The following is an 18080-nucleotide window of genomic DNA, read 5'->3' as shown; positions in this document are numbered from 1 at the left end:
ACAACTTAAGATTGTTTTCTTTGTCTTACTGGACTATTAAAAATCATGGCATTAAAACTAAAAAATAAAGAAAAATTCTGATTGTTTTCTTTGTCTTACTGGACTATTAAAAATCATGTCATTAAACAAAAAAATAAATACAACTTCAGATTGTTTTCTTTGTCTTACTGGACTATTAAAAATCATGGCATTAAACAAAAAAATAAATACAACTTCAGATGGTTTTCTTTGTCTTACTGGACTATTACTGGACTATTAAAAATCATGGCATCAAAACTAAAAAATAAAAACAACTTAAGATTGTTTTCTTTGTCTTACTGGACTATTAAAAATCATGGCATTAAAACTAAAAAATAAATAAAAATTCAGATTGTTTTCTTTGTCTTACTGGACTATTAAAAATCATGGCATTAAAACTAAAAAATAAAGACAACTTCAGATTGTTTTCTTTGTCTTACTGGACTATTAAAAATCATGGCATTAAAACTAAAAAAATAAAGACAACTTCAGATTGTTTTCTTTGTCTTACTTTGGCCAAAAATAAAACACATTCTGAAAATATTACAATAAAAATATAGAAAAAAAAGTGGTAAAGTTTAGATCCATGAAGGAAAGAAGAAAGTGAATGTTTATAACTGAATACATTTATATATGCATTAAAAGAAAAGTTTTCTTTTGTTTTATTTTTTAATGAATTAAGTAATGTGTCAGAATAATTGTATATAAGTTATCACACAACTTGTTTGCTTGCAGTCCAGGTGGCCCTGGTTACTATCCACTGTGCTCACAAAGCTGTCCTTGTTCTTATCAAGCAAAGGCGGACAGCTTGTATATCTCTGCTGTGTGCCCTGGAATGCGCCTCGCCGTAGAAGTGTCTGTTTTTCAGATCTGGACTGCCACGGGAGGGGCCTTATCAGGACCCGAAGTCTCCAAGAAAATAAGGCGGACGAGCAGAGGAGGGGCAAACCCGACACCGCTCCAAGCACATTTTGTTTGAACTGTTTATGAACCAGTGCTAGGCTGCTGCATAATGTGACCCCTCCCCTTAGAAGCAGCTTCAGCTATGTAATCAGGGAATGCCCAAACAAATGGGGAAGCGCGGGAACTTTTTCCTCGGAGCGTGGGGTGACACTGTACGAGGGTGCAGTTCCACTCGCTCTCCTCAGGAGCTAAATTGAATCTTGTCTCTGTTTGATTCCTTGCTTCTTGTCCTGTTTAATAGATAGTTCGGTGTTTGAACCTGACATAATGTTTATGACAACCTTCTTCCAAAACACAATATAGAATGTGAGCTATAACAGGATAATGCATACATTTATCATTTGTTTCCGCTTACAAAAAAGTGGGACCCCAAAAATTTTCCGTGGGACCCCATTTTTATGACTTGATGGGGTCCCTGGGACCCCATTTGGAAAATTCCGAGCGCCAACACTGACCTAAAAAAAACCGGAATGGAATTTTACAGTTTTTTACTGAATGGGACACCCAAAATGTACATGAAAATAAAGAAAGTGGGATTTACAATATTAACTATGAACAATAAAACACTGAATATCCTTTCCTTTTGTATTATTTTTTAAAATGAATAATTTAACGTTTATGACAACCTTTTTCCTAAACACAATATAGAATGTGAGATATAACAGGATAATGCATACATTTATCATTTGTTTTCAAAACGCTTACAAAAAAGTGGGACCCCAAAAATGTACTGTGGGACCCCATTTTTTTGACTTGATGGGGTCCCCGGGACCCCATTTGGAAAATTCCTAGCGCCAACACTGACCTAAAAAAAACGGAATGGAATTTTACAGTTTTTTACTGAATGAAACACCCAAAATATACATGAAAATAAAGAAAGTGGGATTTACAATATTAACTATGAACAATAAAACACTGAATATTAACAACATATGAACGTTGCTCCTCTTTTACTTCTCAGACCACATCTTTTACAATCAAGCAAAACAACAAAAATGTAACAAACAGCAAAATATGAATACAACGTGTAAAATATAATATGATTTTTTTTTTATCACTTTTATGCAGACATTTGTAGTAAAAATCTGCTTCCGCATCTGTTTGGGTCCCTTTTTTTCCAGGAACACTAATACCAAAAGTCACAATATTTGATAGAGTTCTAAAAAAGTTATGACAGACCACCGTAAAAAAAAACGGAATGGAATTTTACAGTTTTTTACTGAATGGGAAAATAAAGAAAGTGGGATTTACAATATTAACTATGAACAATAAAACACTGAATATTAACAACATATGAACGTTGCTCCTCTTTTACTTCTCAGACCACATAAAAATGAGTTTCCTTTTGTATTATTTTTTTAAAAGAATGAAGTAATGTTTATGACAACCTTTTTCCAAAACACAATATAGAATGTGAGATAAAACAGCATACATTTATCATTTGTTTTCAAAACGCTTACAAAAAAGTGGGACCCCAAAAATGTACTGTGGCACCCCATTTTTATGACTTGATGGGGTCCCCGGGACCCCATTTGCAAAATTCAGAGCGCCAACACTGACCTAAAAAAAACCGGAATGGAATTTTACAGTTTTTTACTGAATGAAACACCCAAAATGTACATGAAAATAAAGAAAGTGGGATTGACAATATTAACTATGAACAATAAAACACTGAATATTAACAACATATGACAATGCTCCTCTTTTACTTCTCAGACCACATCTTTTACAATCAAGCAAAACAACAAAAATGTAACAAACAGCAAAATATGAATACAAAGTGTAAAATATAATATGATTTTTTATCACTTTTATGCAGACATTTGTAGTAAAAATCTGCTTCCGCATCTGTTTGGGTGCCTTTTTTTCCAGGAACACTAATACCAAAAGTCACAATATTTGATAGAGTTCTAAAAAAGTTATGACAGACCACCGTAAAAAAAAACGGAATGGAATTTTACAGTTTTTTTACTGAATGGGAAAATAAAGACAGTGGGATTTACGATATTAACTATGAACAATAAAACACTGAATATTAACAACATATGAACGTTGCTCCTCTTTTACTTCTCAGACCACATAAAAATGTGTTTCCTTTTGTATTATTTTTTTAAATGAATGAAGTAACGTTTATGACAACCTTTTTCCAAAACACAATATAGAATGTGAGATAAAACAGCATACATTTATCATTTGTTTTCAAAACGCTTACAAAAAAGTGGGACCCCAAAAATGTACTGTGGCACCCCATTTTTATGACTTGATGGGGTCCCCGGGACCCCATTAGGGAAATTCGCAGCGCCAACACTGACCACAAAAAAATGGAATAAAATTTTACCGTTTTTTTACTGAATGAAACACCCAAAATGTACATGAAAATAAAGAAAGTGGGATTTACAATATTAACTATGAACAATAAAACACTGAATATTAACAACATATGAACGTTGCTCCTCTTTTACTTCTCAGACCACATCTTTTACAATCAAGCAAAACAACAAAAATGTAACAAACAGTTTTAAATTGAAATTGATTATTTGTTTTCAAAACGGTTACAAAAAAGTGGGACCCCAAAAATGTTCTGTGGGACCCCATTTTTATGACTCGATGGGGTCCCCGGGACCCTATTTAGAAAATTCCGAGCGCCAACACTGACCTAAAAAAAAACCGGAATGGAATTCTACAGTTTTTTACTGAATGAAACACCCAAAATGTACATGAAAATAAAGAAAGTGGGATTTACAATATTAACTATGAACAATAAAACACTGAATATTAACAACATATGAACGTTGCTCCTCTTTTACTTCTCCTACCACATCTTTTACAATCAAGCAAAACAACAAAAATGTAACAAACAGCAAAATATGAATACAAAGTGTAAAATATAATATGATTTTTTATCACTTTTATGCAGACATTTGTAGTAAAAATCTGCTTCCGCATCTGTTTGGGTGCCTTTTTTTCCAGGAACACTAATACCAAAAGTCACAATATTCGATAGAGTTCTAAAAAAGTTATGACAGACCACCGTAAAAAAAAACGGAATGGAATTTTACAGTTTTTTACTGAATGGGAAAATAAAGACAGTGTGATTGACAATATTAACTATGAACAATAAAACACTGAATATTAACAACATACGAACGTTGCTCCTCTTTTACTTCTCAGGCCACATAAAAATGAGTTTCCTTTTGTATTATTTTTTTAAATGAATGAAGTAACGTTTATGACAACCCTTTTCCAAAACACAATATAGAATGTGAGATAAAACAGCATACATTTATCATTTGTTTTCAAAACGCTTACAAAAAAGTGGTACCCCAAAAATGTACTGTGGCACCCCATTTTTATGACTTGATGGGGTCCCCGGGACCCCATTAGGGAAATTCGTAGAAATAAAAAAATGGAATCAAATTTTACCGTTTTTTTACTGAATGAAACACCCAAAATGTACATGACAATAAAGAAAGTGGGATTAACAATATTAACTATGAACAATAAAACACTGAATATTAACAACATATGAACGTTGCTCCTCTTTTACTTCTCAGACCACATCTTTTACAATCAAGCAAAACAACAAAAATGTAACAAACAGTTTTAAATTGAAATTGATCATTTGAAAAAAGGTATCATTTGTTTTAAAAACGGTTACAAAAAAGTGGGACCCCAAAAATATACTGTGGCACCCCATTTTTATGACTCTGTGGGGTGCCCGGGACCCTATTTGGAAAATTCCGAGCGCCAACACTGACCTCAAAAACAAAATTGTACAGTTTTTTTACTGAATGAAACACCCAAAATGTACATGAAAATAAAGAAAGTGGGATTGACAATATTAACTATGAACAATAAAACACTGAATAAACAACATATGAACGTTGCTCCTCTTTTACTTCTCAGACCACATAAAAATTAGTTTCCTTTTGTATTATTTTTTAAAATGAATGAAGTAACGTTTATGACAGCCTTTTTCCAAAACACAATATAGAATGTGAGATAAAACAGCATACATTTATCATTTGTTTTCAAAACGCTTACAAAAAAGTGGGACCCCAAAAATGTACTGTGGCACCCCATTTTTATGACTTGATGGGGTCCCCGGGACCCCATTAGGGAAATTCGTAGCGCCAACACTGACCACAAAAAAATGGAATCAAATTTTATCGTTTTTTTACTGAATGAAACACCCAAAATGTACATGAAAATAAATAAAGTGGGATTGACAATATTAACTATGAACAATAAAACACTGAATATTAACAACATATGAACGTCACTCCTCTTTTACTTCTCAGACCACATCTTTTACAATCGAGCCGAACAACAAAAATGTAACAAACAGTTTTAAATTGAAATTGATCATTTGAAATCAATCAATCAATGTTTATTTATATAGCCCTAAATCACAAGTGTCTCAATGTATCATTTGTTTTCAAAACGGTTACAAAAAAGTGGGACCCCAAAAATGTACTGTGGCACCCCATTTTTATGACTTGATGGGGTCCCCGGGACCCTATTTGGAAAATTCCGAGCGCCAACACTGACCTCAAAAACAAAATTGTACAGTTTTTTACTGAATGAAACACCCAAAATGTACATGAAAATAAAGAAAGTGGGATTTACAATATTAACTATGAACAATAAAACACTGAATATTAACAACATATGAACGTTGCTCCTCTTTTACTTCTCAGACCACATCTTTTACAATCAAGCAACACAACAAAAATATAGCAAACTTACATTGGGGGTGGCATGGCTGCGCTGGTAGTGTTCCCTCCAACGCAGAAAACAAGGTAGGATTAAGGTTTTAATTATTTGAAGGCAGGATCAAAAATACAAAACTGAGGATGCTACCAAGCGTGGAGCTAAAAAAAACAACAAACAAAATGTCACATGGGGTGAAAAAACCATGAGAACGTAATAGTTGCAGACATTGACCCAGCAACTAATGCTGGCTGACAGCAAACTATAAAGGGGAGTGATCAACCAAAACACCTGGTGGGAACACTAATTGCCAATCAAAGACAGGTGAGGACAATCAGTGCCCATGGAAACCGACAGTAAACAGGGCAAGAGGGTGCACACAGAAAAACTGACTAAAACAGGAAAACTACCAAACATAAATCATGCCATGAAGTGAAGTGAATTCTATTTATATAGCGCTTTTCTCTAGTGACTCAAAGCGCTTTTACATAGTGACACCCAATATCTAAGTTACATTTAAAGCAGTGTGGGTGGCACTGGGAGCAGGTGGGTAAAGTGTCTTGCCCAAGGACACAACGGCAGAGACAGGGATCGAACCTGGAACCCTCAAAGTTGCTGGCACAGCCGCTCTACCAACCGAGCTATACAGCAAACAGACAGTTTTACCAGATCGCCCATGAAATATATCATTTGTTTTCAAAAACGCTTACAAAAAAGTAGGGACCCCAAAAATCTACTGAGGGAACCCATTTTTATGACTTGATGGGGTCCCCGGGACCCCATTTTGAAAAATTCCTAGCGCCAACGCTGATGGGAGTATTGGTGCGTGCAAAAACAGCAGCAGGCGGCTGTGGCCTGCGGGCCGGTTCTAATACTACTAATACTTGGAATTTTGGTCCCGGGGACCCCATCAAGTCATAAAAATGGGGTCCCGCAGTAAAACGCTGGGGAAGAAGATGAGTAAAAAAATACAATCTAGACTGGGCTCCTAAGGGGGCCTAGTCTGGAGTGGGAAAAAACCTCCATGCCATGCACACATAAACACCTTACATTTAATCACGACAACTCGCAACAGAGGGGGGGAGTTGGGACCCTGTAGGTCGACTGCTGCTATGAAACGCTGCCAGCCGTCCATCACCCCGAAAGGGAATCAAGCGGTGATGAAGGCGTGGGGTGGGAGTCGGGGGGTGTGTGTGTATATGCCCATTTGTCTTGGGTGTGTTGATGTAGTGTCCATAGGCCTGGGGTCGTTCTGCATGCAAGCAAAAGTTTGACTCCAGGTGTCGTTGAGGAGGGAGGGAGGTCAACAGCGTCCATCATTGAGGAGTCCTCGGGGGTTGTTTTCAGAACAGCCTGCTCCTGTTGTTGCAGCGTCAAGGCCATTCGAGGGAGTCAATGTTTTTCCGCGAGCAGACATTACAATGGCTTGTCTGTTCTATTCGTCCGTGCTGGCTCTCATATCCAATTTTTCCCTTTCAACCAGCTTTTCCATGATGTGATCCATCTTGCGATTCAGTTCAGAAATCGCCCCAGTCTGTGATCCCACAGCCCGGCCCAAACCTTCCATTGCGACGAACAGCCTTTGGGCTCCTTGAGTGGCTGCCATCGTCTTACGAATTTGACGATACACCAGAGCAATGCCCAGCCCAATCAGCAGGTGCCCTGCGATCACGGTTCCAAATAAGTAGATGTCTTCCACGTCCTCGATGGAAAGGACTGAGAGGCACATGGTTCTCCATTCGTCGCAGGAATCTCTCACGTACCCCGCAGCAATGGTTCCATCAGGGCAGCCAGAACCTCTTTTCCTCGTCGAAAAGATTTTGTCAATCGAGTCGAGAGTCCAGCTGATCATTTCCATGTCTGATGTTTAGATTTGGAGGACAGCGCAAAGAAAGAGGCTTCAAAAAAGTTCAGACAAGACAAAACAAAGAGAGCAAGCAGGGAGAAGAAGGGAGCGGGAAAAAATGCGACCGCCCTCACCAGAGGCAAGACTTGCCAACCCTCCCGTTTTTAGCGGGAGAATCCCGGTATTCAGCGCCTCTCCCGACAACCTCCCGGCAGAGATTTTCTCCCGACAAACTCCCGGTATTCAGCCGGAGCTGGAGGCCACGCCCCCTCCAGCTCAATGCGGACCTGAGACTGAGTGGGGACAGCCTGTTCTCACGTCCGCTTTCCCACAATATAAACAGCTTGCCTGCCCAATGACGTCATAACATCTAGGGCTTTTAGAACAGACTTAGAACAGAACTTTGTAGAACAGACTTCTCCATTGAACACGGTGGCCGAAATGATATACTCATCATGAACGGAGAAGTTAAACAGGACAATACTGCCATCTAATGGATAGCCACCGGAACACTGAAATTCAAGTATTTTTTTTTTCTTTTTTCTATGTAAATAAAATAAATATATATATATATATATATAGCTAGAATTCACTGAAAGTCAAGTATTTCATACATATATATATATATATATATATATATATATATATATATATATATATATATATACATATATATATATATATATATATATACATATATATATATATATATATATATATATATATATATATATATATATATATATATATATATATATATATATGTATATATATATATATATATATATATATATATATATATATATATATATATATATATATATATATATATATATATATATATATATATATATATATATATATATATATATATATATATGTATGTGTGGGAAAAAAATCACAAGACTATTTCATCTCTACAGGCCTGTTTCATGAGGGGTTTTCCTCAATCCTCAGGAGATTTTTCTCCTGAGGATTGAGGAAAACCCCTCATGAAACAGGCCTGTAGAGATGAAATAGTCTTGTGATTTTTTTCCCACACATACATATTACGCTCTACCACGGTATCGAGCACTATTTTTTGGATAATCTAATTAAGACATATATATATATATATATATATATATATATATATATATATATATATATATATGAAATATATATGAAATATATATGAAATACTCGAGTTGGTGAATTCTAGCTGTAAATAACCACGCCCCCAACCACGCCCCCCGCCCCCAACCAACCCCCACCCCCCACCCCCGATCAAGCCCCCCACGCCCCCCGCCCCACCCCCCACCTCCCGATATTGGAGGTCTCAAGGTTGGCAAGTATGCCAGAGGCAAGACAGAAACGTAAACTGACAGAGGTCAGCAGAGGAATTATGGTCTGGGGTTGTTTTTCAGAAGTTGGGCAGTGAAAGGAACTTTGAATGCTCCAGGATACCAAAACATTTTTGAAAATTCCATTCTCCCAACCTTGTGGGTACAGTTTGGAGCGGGGCCCCTTCCTCTTCCAACGTGACTGTGCACCAGTGCACAAAGCAAGGTCCATAAAGACATGGATGACAGAGTCTAGTATAGACTTGACTGGCCTGCACAGAGTCCTGACCTGAACCCGATAGAATACCTTTGGGATGAAATACAACGGAGACTGAGAGCCAGGTCTTCTCCACCAACATCAGTGTGCAACCTCACCAATGCGCTGTTTGGAAGAAGGGTGGAAAATTCCTATAAAGACACTCCGCAACCTTGTGGACAGCCTTCCCAGAAGAGTTGAAGCTGTAATAGCTGCAAAAGGTCATATTGAACCCTATGGGTTAGGAATGGGATGGCACTTCAAGAAATGCAAGTTGGTAACCGAATAAATACAAATAGTTCGAAATATTCTTTTAAACCAACACAAACAACTAATAAAGAGGGTGTTTGGGTAGCAGATTGAAGAAATAAAGTTTTATTTTTCCGACGTGGTGAAATTCTACAAAGTTTGCCATCCAAGACCAAAATAAAAACAATTAAGATGTCCAAAGACTAAAGTCTTAAAATGCAGATGTAACACGCACTATACAGTCCTTAAGGCCACGTCCTCATTCTGCACCAACTGTTCAAAGGTGTGTTTATGTACAACAACTGCACTTTAAAGACCGTGTGCCTCATGTTGTTGATTAATCACAAACAACGGCAACACAAAATCCTCACAGGCGCTGTGAAGGTGAACCAAACAAGGCAAACACCGGTGGAATGTGGCCATAGTCCGTGATCGCTTAGCTCAAATAAGACCTAGAAATATTCAGAGATGCTTTAAATACAGGAGCTTCAGTCCGGTAAATGTTTCCTTGCCGTGTGCTTACGTTCACACCAACAAAGAGATGCGGGCGGGGACCGGAGATCAGATGACCGGCGCTGAGCGGTCGTTGGTGACGGTGGGGCGTAGTCGTACTGTGGAGAATGGGTTCCCTCCCCTGGGGGACACAGAGGAGTGATCAGTGTGTGTGTGTGTGTGTGTTATTGTGTTTCTACCATTCTTGAGACATCAACAAGTAAAAGTACCTTCCATATGAGGAGGTGTGAACAAGTTAGGACATAAATCCTGGTGCCAATACGGAAAACCATTGCATCTAATAGAGAGCCAAATACTAGAGTCTGTGAACATTGCTCCAAAGTTAGGATTTTTTTGTTGATTTAATGTGCATACAAAAGTAAGGCAGCAATATATGATAAAACAAGACGGCAGCTAAAGAAGAACTTCCCTATTCATCCCCCCAAAAAACGCCAATTGAACAGCTGACTTTTGTCATAATTTTGCCAAGTAAAATTCAGATTATTATTATAATATTGCCAAAGTTTGAAAGTTTTCTTACAAAATTGTGACTTTTGTCGAGTAAAACGACGACTCTTTTCGTAAAATTGGCAAAATGTTAAGCTTTTCTCGTAAAATTGCGACTGTTATCGAGTAAAATATATATTTTTTTATCATAATATTGCACAAATGACGACTTTTATTATAATACTAGTGGCAGGCATTTTTCGGAGGTCTCAAGAAGTTAACAGATACAAGAATGTGTGTGTTTGTGTGTTCTTGTATTTCTACCCTTCTTGAGACATCAACAAGGAAAAGTAGCTTCCATATGAGGAGGTGTGAACAAGTTAGGACATAAATCATGTTCCCAATACGGAAAACCTTGCATCTAAAAGAGAGCCAAATACTAGAGTCCGTGAACATTGCTCCAAAGTCAGGATTTTTTGTTGATTTAATGTGCATACAAAAGTAAGGCAGCAATATATGATAAAACAAGACGGCAGCTAAAGAAGAACTTCCCTATTCATCCCCCCCAAAAAACACCAATTGAACAGCTGACTTTTGTCATAATTTTGCCAAGTAAAATTCAGATTATTATTATAATATTGCCAAAGTTTGAAAGTTTTCTTACAAAATTGTGACTTTTGTCGAGTAAAACGACGACTCTTTTCATAAAATTGGCAAAATGTTAAGCTTTTCTCGTAAAATTGCGACTGTTATCGAGTAAAATATATATTTTTTATCATAGTATTGCACAAATGTTCAGTTTTTCTTGTCAAATTTTGACTTGCGTTGAGTAAAATGACGACTTTTATTATAATACTAGTGGTAGGCATTTTTCGGAGGTCTCAAGAAGGTAACAGATACAAGAATGTGTGTGTGTGTGTGTTCTTGTATTTCTACCCTTCTTGAGACATCAACAAGGAAAAGTAGCTTCCATATGAGGAGGTGTGAACAAGTTAGGACATAAATCATGGTCCCAATACGGAAAGCCATTGCATCTAATAGAGAGCCAAATACTAGAGTCTGTGAACATTGCTCCAAAGTCAGGATTTTTTTGTTGATTTAATGTGCATACAAAAATAAACATTGACAGGTGCAAAGGCAGCAATATATGATTAAACAAGATGGCAGCTAAAGAAAGACTTCCCTGTTCATCCCCGAAAAACCCCCGCCAGGTGAACAGCTGATTTTACGACTTCCGGTGCTGACGCAAGACAACCCATATGTGACCATAGGATGAACAAATACACTACGCTACTAAGACTATAGTGGCCATTAACAGATAGCTTCTACAGCTGGGTTGCCCAAAGTGTGGCACAGGGGCCATCTGTGGTCCGTGACTCCTTTGTCATCGGCCTTCAGCACATTACAAAGAACAAAAAATAGAGATCTCATTTGCACCCCCTGGTGGTGAAATCTATCAAAATGAGGGTGGTCCCAAAAACGAGGGATTTTTCAAATTGACTAAGTGTCGCTTTTAAAAAGTCAACATATGAAATAAGTTCTTGTAAGAAATTGAAATGCACCCCTTTGGTCAACATATGAAATAACAAGTGGGTGTAAGAAATTGAAATGCGCCCCCTTTGGCCAATATTAATTTAAAAAAAATAAATAAATATGTATATAGAGACATGCTGTAATAACTTGAAGTAAATAATGGAGATTAAAAACCTATTACAAACAAAAAATTCAATTTTTTTTTTTTTTTTACTATAAGTAATCTTTTTTTCACAAGGTATTGACTTTTTCCTTATAAAATTGGGAACAATTTCTCATATTCTTTCTATTTCTGTAATATTGCAATACTTTCTTGTAAAAATGATTACTTTTTTATGTGAAATTCTGACTTTTTAATGCACATGGGTGACTTTTTGTCATATAAAATTCTGACTTTTATCACAATATTGCCAATTTTTTGGTTGTTCTTGTAAAATAGTGATTTTTTTTTTACTTTTGTCATGACTTTTGTCATAATTTTGCCAAGTAAAATTCCGATTATTATTATAATATTGCCCAAATTTTAAAGTTTTCTGATAAAAATTGTGACTTGTCGAGTAAAATTGCAACTCTTTTCATAAAATGGCCAAAATGTTAAGCTTTTCCTGTAAAACTGCGACTGTTATTGAGTAAAATTCCAACTTTCATCATAATATTGCACAATTGACTTGCGTTGAGTAAAATTACAACGTTTATTATAATAATGCCAAAATGCAAAGTTTTTCTTGTGAAATTGTGACATTTTTCTTGTGAAATTCCAACTCATTTTCCACAACAAGCTTTTTAATATTTGCAAAGTATGTATATATTATTATTTTTCGGAGGTCTCAAGAAGGTAACAAATACAAGAATGTGTGTGTGTGTGTGTGTGTGTGTGTGTGTGTGTGTGTGTGTGTGTGTGTGTGTGTAAATACAGTACGTAGTGTCGTACTCACGCCAGGAAGGCAGGTGAAGGTCTTGAGACGCCGTTAGCCTGGTTTGCCTGTGGAAAGAAAACAAAAAGTTTAATTTGTGAACATCAGCTGTGCACTTTCTAAAAAGAAAAAAACAGAGTTGTGCTACACCATCCTTCTCAAATACTGAGGCAGGGCCATTGGGTACGGGGGTGGAGGGTGGGGGGTATGGATGTTGGGAGAGAAGGGGGTTTGTGGTGCAATGCAAGTGTACACAGTAAAAAATCTTGGGTTAAAAAATAACTCAATTTTAACCCAACTGCTGGTACAGAAAAGGACAAACCTCTTATTTGAGTTATTGTAACTCAACATTTTGGGTTATTTTTTTCAACCAACTTTCAAAATTATGAACCATTTTTGGGATGTTTTTCAACGAGTACCGAATTTTTGGGTAAAAGGCTTTTTATTTTTTTTTTTAAATTAAAAAGTAACTTTTTTCTTGTAGGGAATTTTATTGTGGATTAATCTCATTAACATTATTTACAATCACCCAACATTGAGTTAGCATAACTCAACTTTTGGGTTAAATAATTCAACCCAATAGTTTGGTTGGGAATAACCCAACATTGAGTTATCATAACTCAACTTTTGGGTTAAATAATTCAACCCAATAGTTTGGTTGGGAATAACCCAACATTTAGTTATCATAACTCAATTTTTGGTTAAATAATTCGACCCAAAAGTTGGGTTCAAAAAATTAACCCAAAATGTTGAATTAAAATAACGCAAACAAGGGGTTCGTTCTTTTCTGAATCAGCAGTTGTGTTAACAATGGGTTATTTCAACCAACTTTTGTGTTGCATTATTTAACCAAAAAGTTGAGTTCTGATATCTTAATGTTGGGTTATTCCCAACCCAACTATTGGGTTGAATTATTTAAACAAAAAGTTTATTTATGATAACTTAATGTTGGGTTATTCCCAACCAAACTATTGGGTTGAATTATTTAACCAAAAAGTTGAGTTATGATAACTTAATGTTGGGTTATTCCCAACCCAACTATTGGGTTGAATTATTTAACCAAAAAGTTGAGTTATGATAACTTAAAGTTGGGTTATTCCCAACCCAATTATTGGGTTGAATTATCTAACCAAAAAGTTGAATTATGATAACTAAATGTTGGGTTATTCCCAACCCAACTATTGGGTTGAATTATTTAGCCAAAACGTTTTTGAGTTATAATAACTTAATGTTGGGTTAATCCCAACCAAACTATTGGGTTGAATTATTTAACCAAAAAGTTGAGTTATGATAACTTAATGTTGGGTTATTCCCAACCCAAGTATTGGGTTGAATTATTTAACTAAAAAGTTGAGTTATGATAACTTAATGTTTGGGTTATTCCCAACCCAACTATTGGGTTGAATTATTTAACCAAAAAGTTGAGTTATGATAACTTAATGTTGGGTTATTCTCAACCAAACTATTGGGTTGAATTATTTAACCAAAAAGTTTATTTATGATAACTTAATGTTTGGGTTATTCCCAACCCAATTATTGGGTTGAATTATCTAACCAAAAAGTTGAGTAATGATAACTTAATGTTGGGTTATTTCAACCAACTTTTGCGTTGAATTATTTAACCAAAAAGTTGAGTTCTAATATCTTAATGTTGGGTTATTCCCAACCCAACTATTGGGTTGAATTATCTAACCAAAAAGTTGAGTTATGATAACTTAATGTTGGGTTATTCCCAACCAAACTATTGGGTTGAATTATTTAACCAAAAAGTTTATTTATGATAACTTAATGTTGGGTTATTCCCAACCCAATTATTGGGTTGAATTATCTAACCAAAAAGTTAAGTAATGATAACTTAATGTTGGGTTATTCCCAACCCAACTATTGGGTTGAAGTATTTAACCAAAATGTTGAGTTATGATAACTTAATGTTGGGTTATTCCCAACCAAACTATTGGGTTGAATTATTTAACCAAAAAGTTGAGTTATGATAACTTAATGTTGGGTTATTCCCAACCAAACTATTGGGTTGAATTATTTAACCAAAAATTTGAGTTATGATAACTTAATGTTGGGTTATTCCCAACCCAATTATTGGGTTGAATTATCTAACCAAAAAGTTGAGTTATGATAACTAAATGTTGGGTTATTCCCAACCCAACTATTGGGTTGAATTATCTAACCAAAAAGTTGAGTTATGATAACTAAATGTTGGGTTATTCCCAACCCAACTATTGGGTTGAATTATTTAACCAAAATGTTGAGTTATGATAACTTAATGTTGGGTTATTCCCAACCCAACTATTGGGTTGAACTATTTAACTAAAAAGTTGAGTTATGATATCTTAATGTTGGGTTATTCCCAACCCTCTAATGACGGGGTCATATTTTACTGCGCGGATCGTTCTCTCAAGATGCAGCAGGAACTCTGGAGGCAAGGTGCAGGTGAGACATTGATTTATTGTCCATGAATATTCTGTTTTTATTTACCATTTACAAAACGTGCCAACTTCACTGGTTTTGGGTTTTGTAGAAGGACAACACCCATCAAGCCTGTATGGTAGAGTGACCAGACGGAAGCCATTTCTTAGTATTATTATTCCAAAATGCACCTGAAAGTCTCTCAGACCATGAGAAACTAAATGATCTGCTCTGATGACAATAAGGTTGAAGTCTTTGTTGTGAATGCCAGGTGTCATGTTTGGAGGAAAGCAGCAGGAAATAATGGAGCAGCACTGTGCTACATACAATGTGTGGGTAAGGCCACACGTGGCGTCACGTCACATCACGTCATGTGTGGAATCTGGAAAGTCTGGTCGTGCAGGATGGAGCCACGTCTTACACATTCAGTTGTTTTTATTTTAATAAACATGAGAGCAGGTATTGCCTCACACAATGTATACTTTTCATTAACTTCTATTTATGAAAAAAAATTAACAAGTCAAATAAATTCATCAAAACATTTAAAACTAACATATCATATATTCTACGGTATATCATATATTATTTAGTATATTCGATGACGTAGAAAAGTGCTATTTACATCTATTAATAATTGGTTCATTATTATTATTATTTTAGACCGTTTGTCCCTTTGAAATAAAATAATTAATAATAAAACTCACATTTAGAAGGAAAATACATGTATTTAAGCCTACGGATATAAACATGTGTTCCACACAACTTTAGTGATTGGATTGTTTGTTTGTGAACTACTACTTCTTTTCCCAGAGCAACAATGTTTTGCACACTCTTGGCATTCTCTCGATGAGCTTCGAGAGGGTTTTCACTTCACAGGCGTCATAGTTTTGATGCCTTCAGTAAAATCTACAACGTAAATAGTCCTGAAAATGAAGAAAACGCATTGAAATGAGTAGGTGTGTCCAAACTGCTATTTACATCTATTAATAATTGGTATTATTATAGTTCTTTTAAATTAAATAATCATTGCAAAGACATACATTTCAAAACCCATATTTAGAAGGAAAATACATTTATTTAAGCATACAGATCCAAACGAATGATTTGTTTGTTTGTTTGTGTACTACTACTTGTTTTCCCAGAGCAACAATGTTTTGCACACTCTTGGCATTCTCTCGATGAGCTTGAAGAGCTAGTCACCTGAAAGGGTTTTCACTTCACAGGTGTCATGACAATCTACAATGTAAATAGTCATGAAAATGAAGAAAACGCATTGAAATGAGAAGGTGTGTCTAAACTGCTATTTACACCTATTAATAATTGTTTTATTAAAAAAAAAAAAAAAAATTCATAAAATAATAAAATAATTATTCAAGTGTGAATGAATGATGGGTTCCCACTTCTCGGTGAGCGCTTTGAGTATCTAATAATAGAAAAGCGCGATATAAAATCTAATCCATTATTATTATTACTACTTCTTGTTTTTTGCACACTCTTGGCATTCTCTCAATGAGCTCCAAGGTGTCATAGGTTTGATGCCTTCAGTGACAATCTACAATGTAAATAGTCATGAAAATGAAGAAAACGCATTGAAATGAGAAGGTGTGTCCAAACTGCTATTTACATCTATTAATATTTGGTTTATTATTATTCTTTTAAATAAAATAATTATTGCAAATACACTACCGTTCAAAAGTTTGGGGTCACCCAAACAATTTTGTGGAATAGCCTTCATTTCTAAGAACAAGAATAGACTGTCGAGTTTCAGATGAAAGTTCTCTTTTTCTGGCCATTTTGAGCGTTTAATTGACCCCACAAATGTGATGCTCCAGAAACTCAATCTGCTCAAAGGAAGGTCAGTTTTGTAGCTTCTGTAATGAGCTAAACTGTTTTCAGATGTGTGAACATGATTGCACAAGGGTTTTCTAATCATCAATTAGCCTTCTGAGCCAATGAGCAAACACATTGTACCATTAGAACACTGGAGTGATAGTTGCTGGAAACGGGCCTCTATACACCTATGTAGATATTGCACCAAAAACCAGACATTTGCAGCTAGAATAGTCATTTACCACATTAGCCATGTATAGAGTGTATTTCTTTAAAGTTAAGACTAGTTTAAAGTTATCTTCATTGAAAAGTACAGTGCTTTTCCTTCAAAAATAAGGACATTTCAATGTGACCCCAAACTTTTGAACGGTAGTGTACATATATTTGAAAACCCATATTTAAAAGGAAAATACATTTACTTAAGCATACGTATGTAAACAAATAACGAAATATATAAAGATATATACAGTCGCGATCAAAAGTTGACATACACTTGTAAAGAACATAATGTCATGGCTGTCTTGAGTTTCCAATCATTTCTACAACTCTTATTTTTTTGTGATGGAGTGATTGGAGCACATACTTGTTGGTCACAAAAAAACATTCATGAAGTTTGACCACAGAACTTTCCTCCAGAAGGAAACAAAAATTGAGCTGTTTGGCCACAATACCCAGCAGTATGTTTGGAGGAGAAAAGGTGAGGCCTTTAATCCCAGGAACACCATACCTACCGTCAAGCATGGTGGTGGTAGTATTATGCTCTGGGCCTGTTTTGTTGCCAATGGAACTGGTGCTTTACAGAGAGTAAATGGGACAATGAAAAAAGGAGGATTACCTCCAAATTCTTCAGGAGAACCTAAAATCATCAGCCCGGAGGTTGGGTCTTGGGCGCAGTTGGGTGTTCCAACGGGACAATGACCCCGAGCACATGCTAAAAGTGGTAAAGGAATGGCTAAATCAGGCTAGAATTAAGGTTTTAGAATGGCCTTACCAAAGTTGGTGTGGACAATGCTGAAGAAACAAGTCCATGTCAGAAAACACAACAAATTTAGCTGATCTGGACCAATTTTGTCAAG

General features: G+C 35.9%; 1 protein-coding gene across 1 annotated transcript in view; it reads right to left on the bottom strand.

Annotated features, from left to right (window-relative positions):
• Nucleotides 1-9295: 9295 nt before the first annotated feature.
• Nucleotides 9296-18080, bottom strand: part of baiap2l1b (BAR/IMD domain containing adaptor protein 2 like 1b) — a 104341-nt gene continuing 95556 nt past the window's right edge. Inside the window, exons 13-14 of the mRNA XM_062036858.1 lie at nt 12775-12821; nt 9296-10001 (exon numbers count right to left, since the gene is read on the bottom strand). Of these exons, the coding sequence (XP_061892842.1) occupies nt 9929-10001; nt 12775-12821 (120 nt within the window). The 3' untranslated portion in view covers nt 9296-9928. The remainder of the gene's footprint in view (nt 10002-12774; nt 12822-18080) is intronic.

This window comes from Entelurus aequoreus, linkage group LG25, assembly GCF_033978785.1.
Source record: "Entelurus aequoreus isolate RoL-2023_Sb linkage group LG25, RoL_Eaeq_v1.1, whole genome shotgun sequence".
NCBI classification, from domain to species: Eukaryota; Metazoa; Chordata; class Actinopteri; order Syngnathiformes; family Syngnathidae; genus Entelurus; species Entelurus aequoreus.
This window is presented reverse-complemented; position numbering and strand designations above follow the sequence as displayed.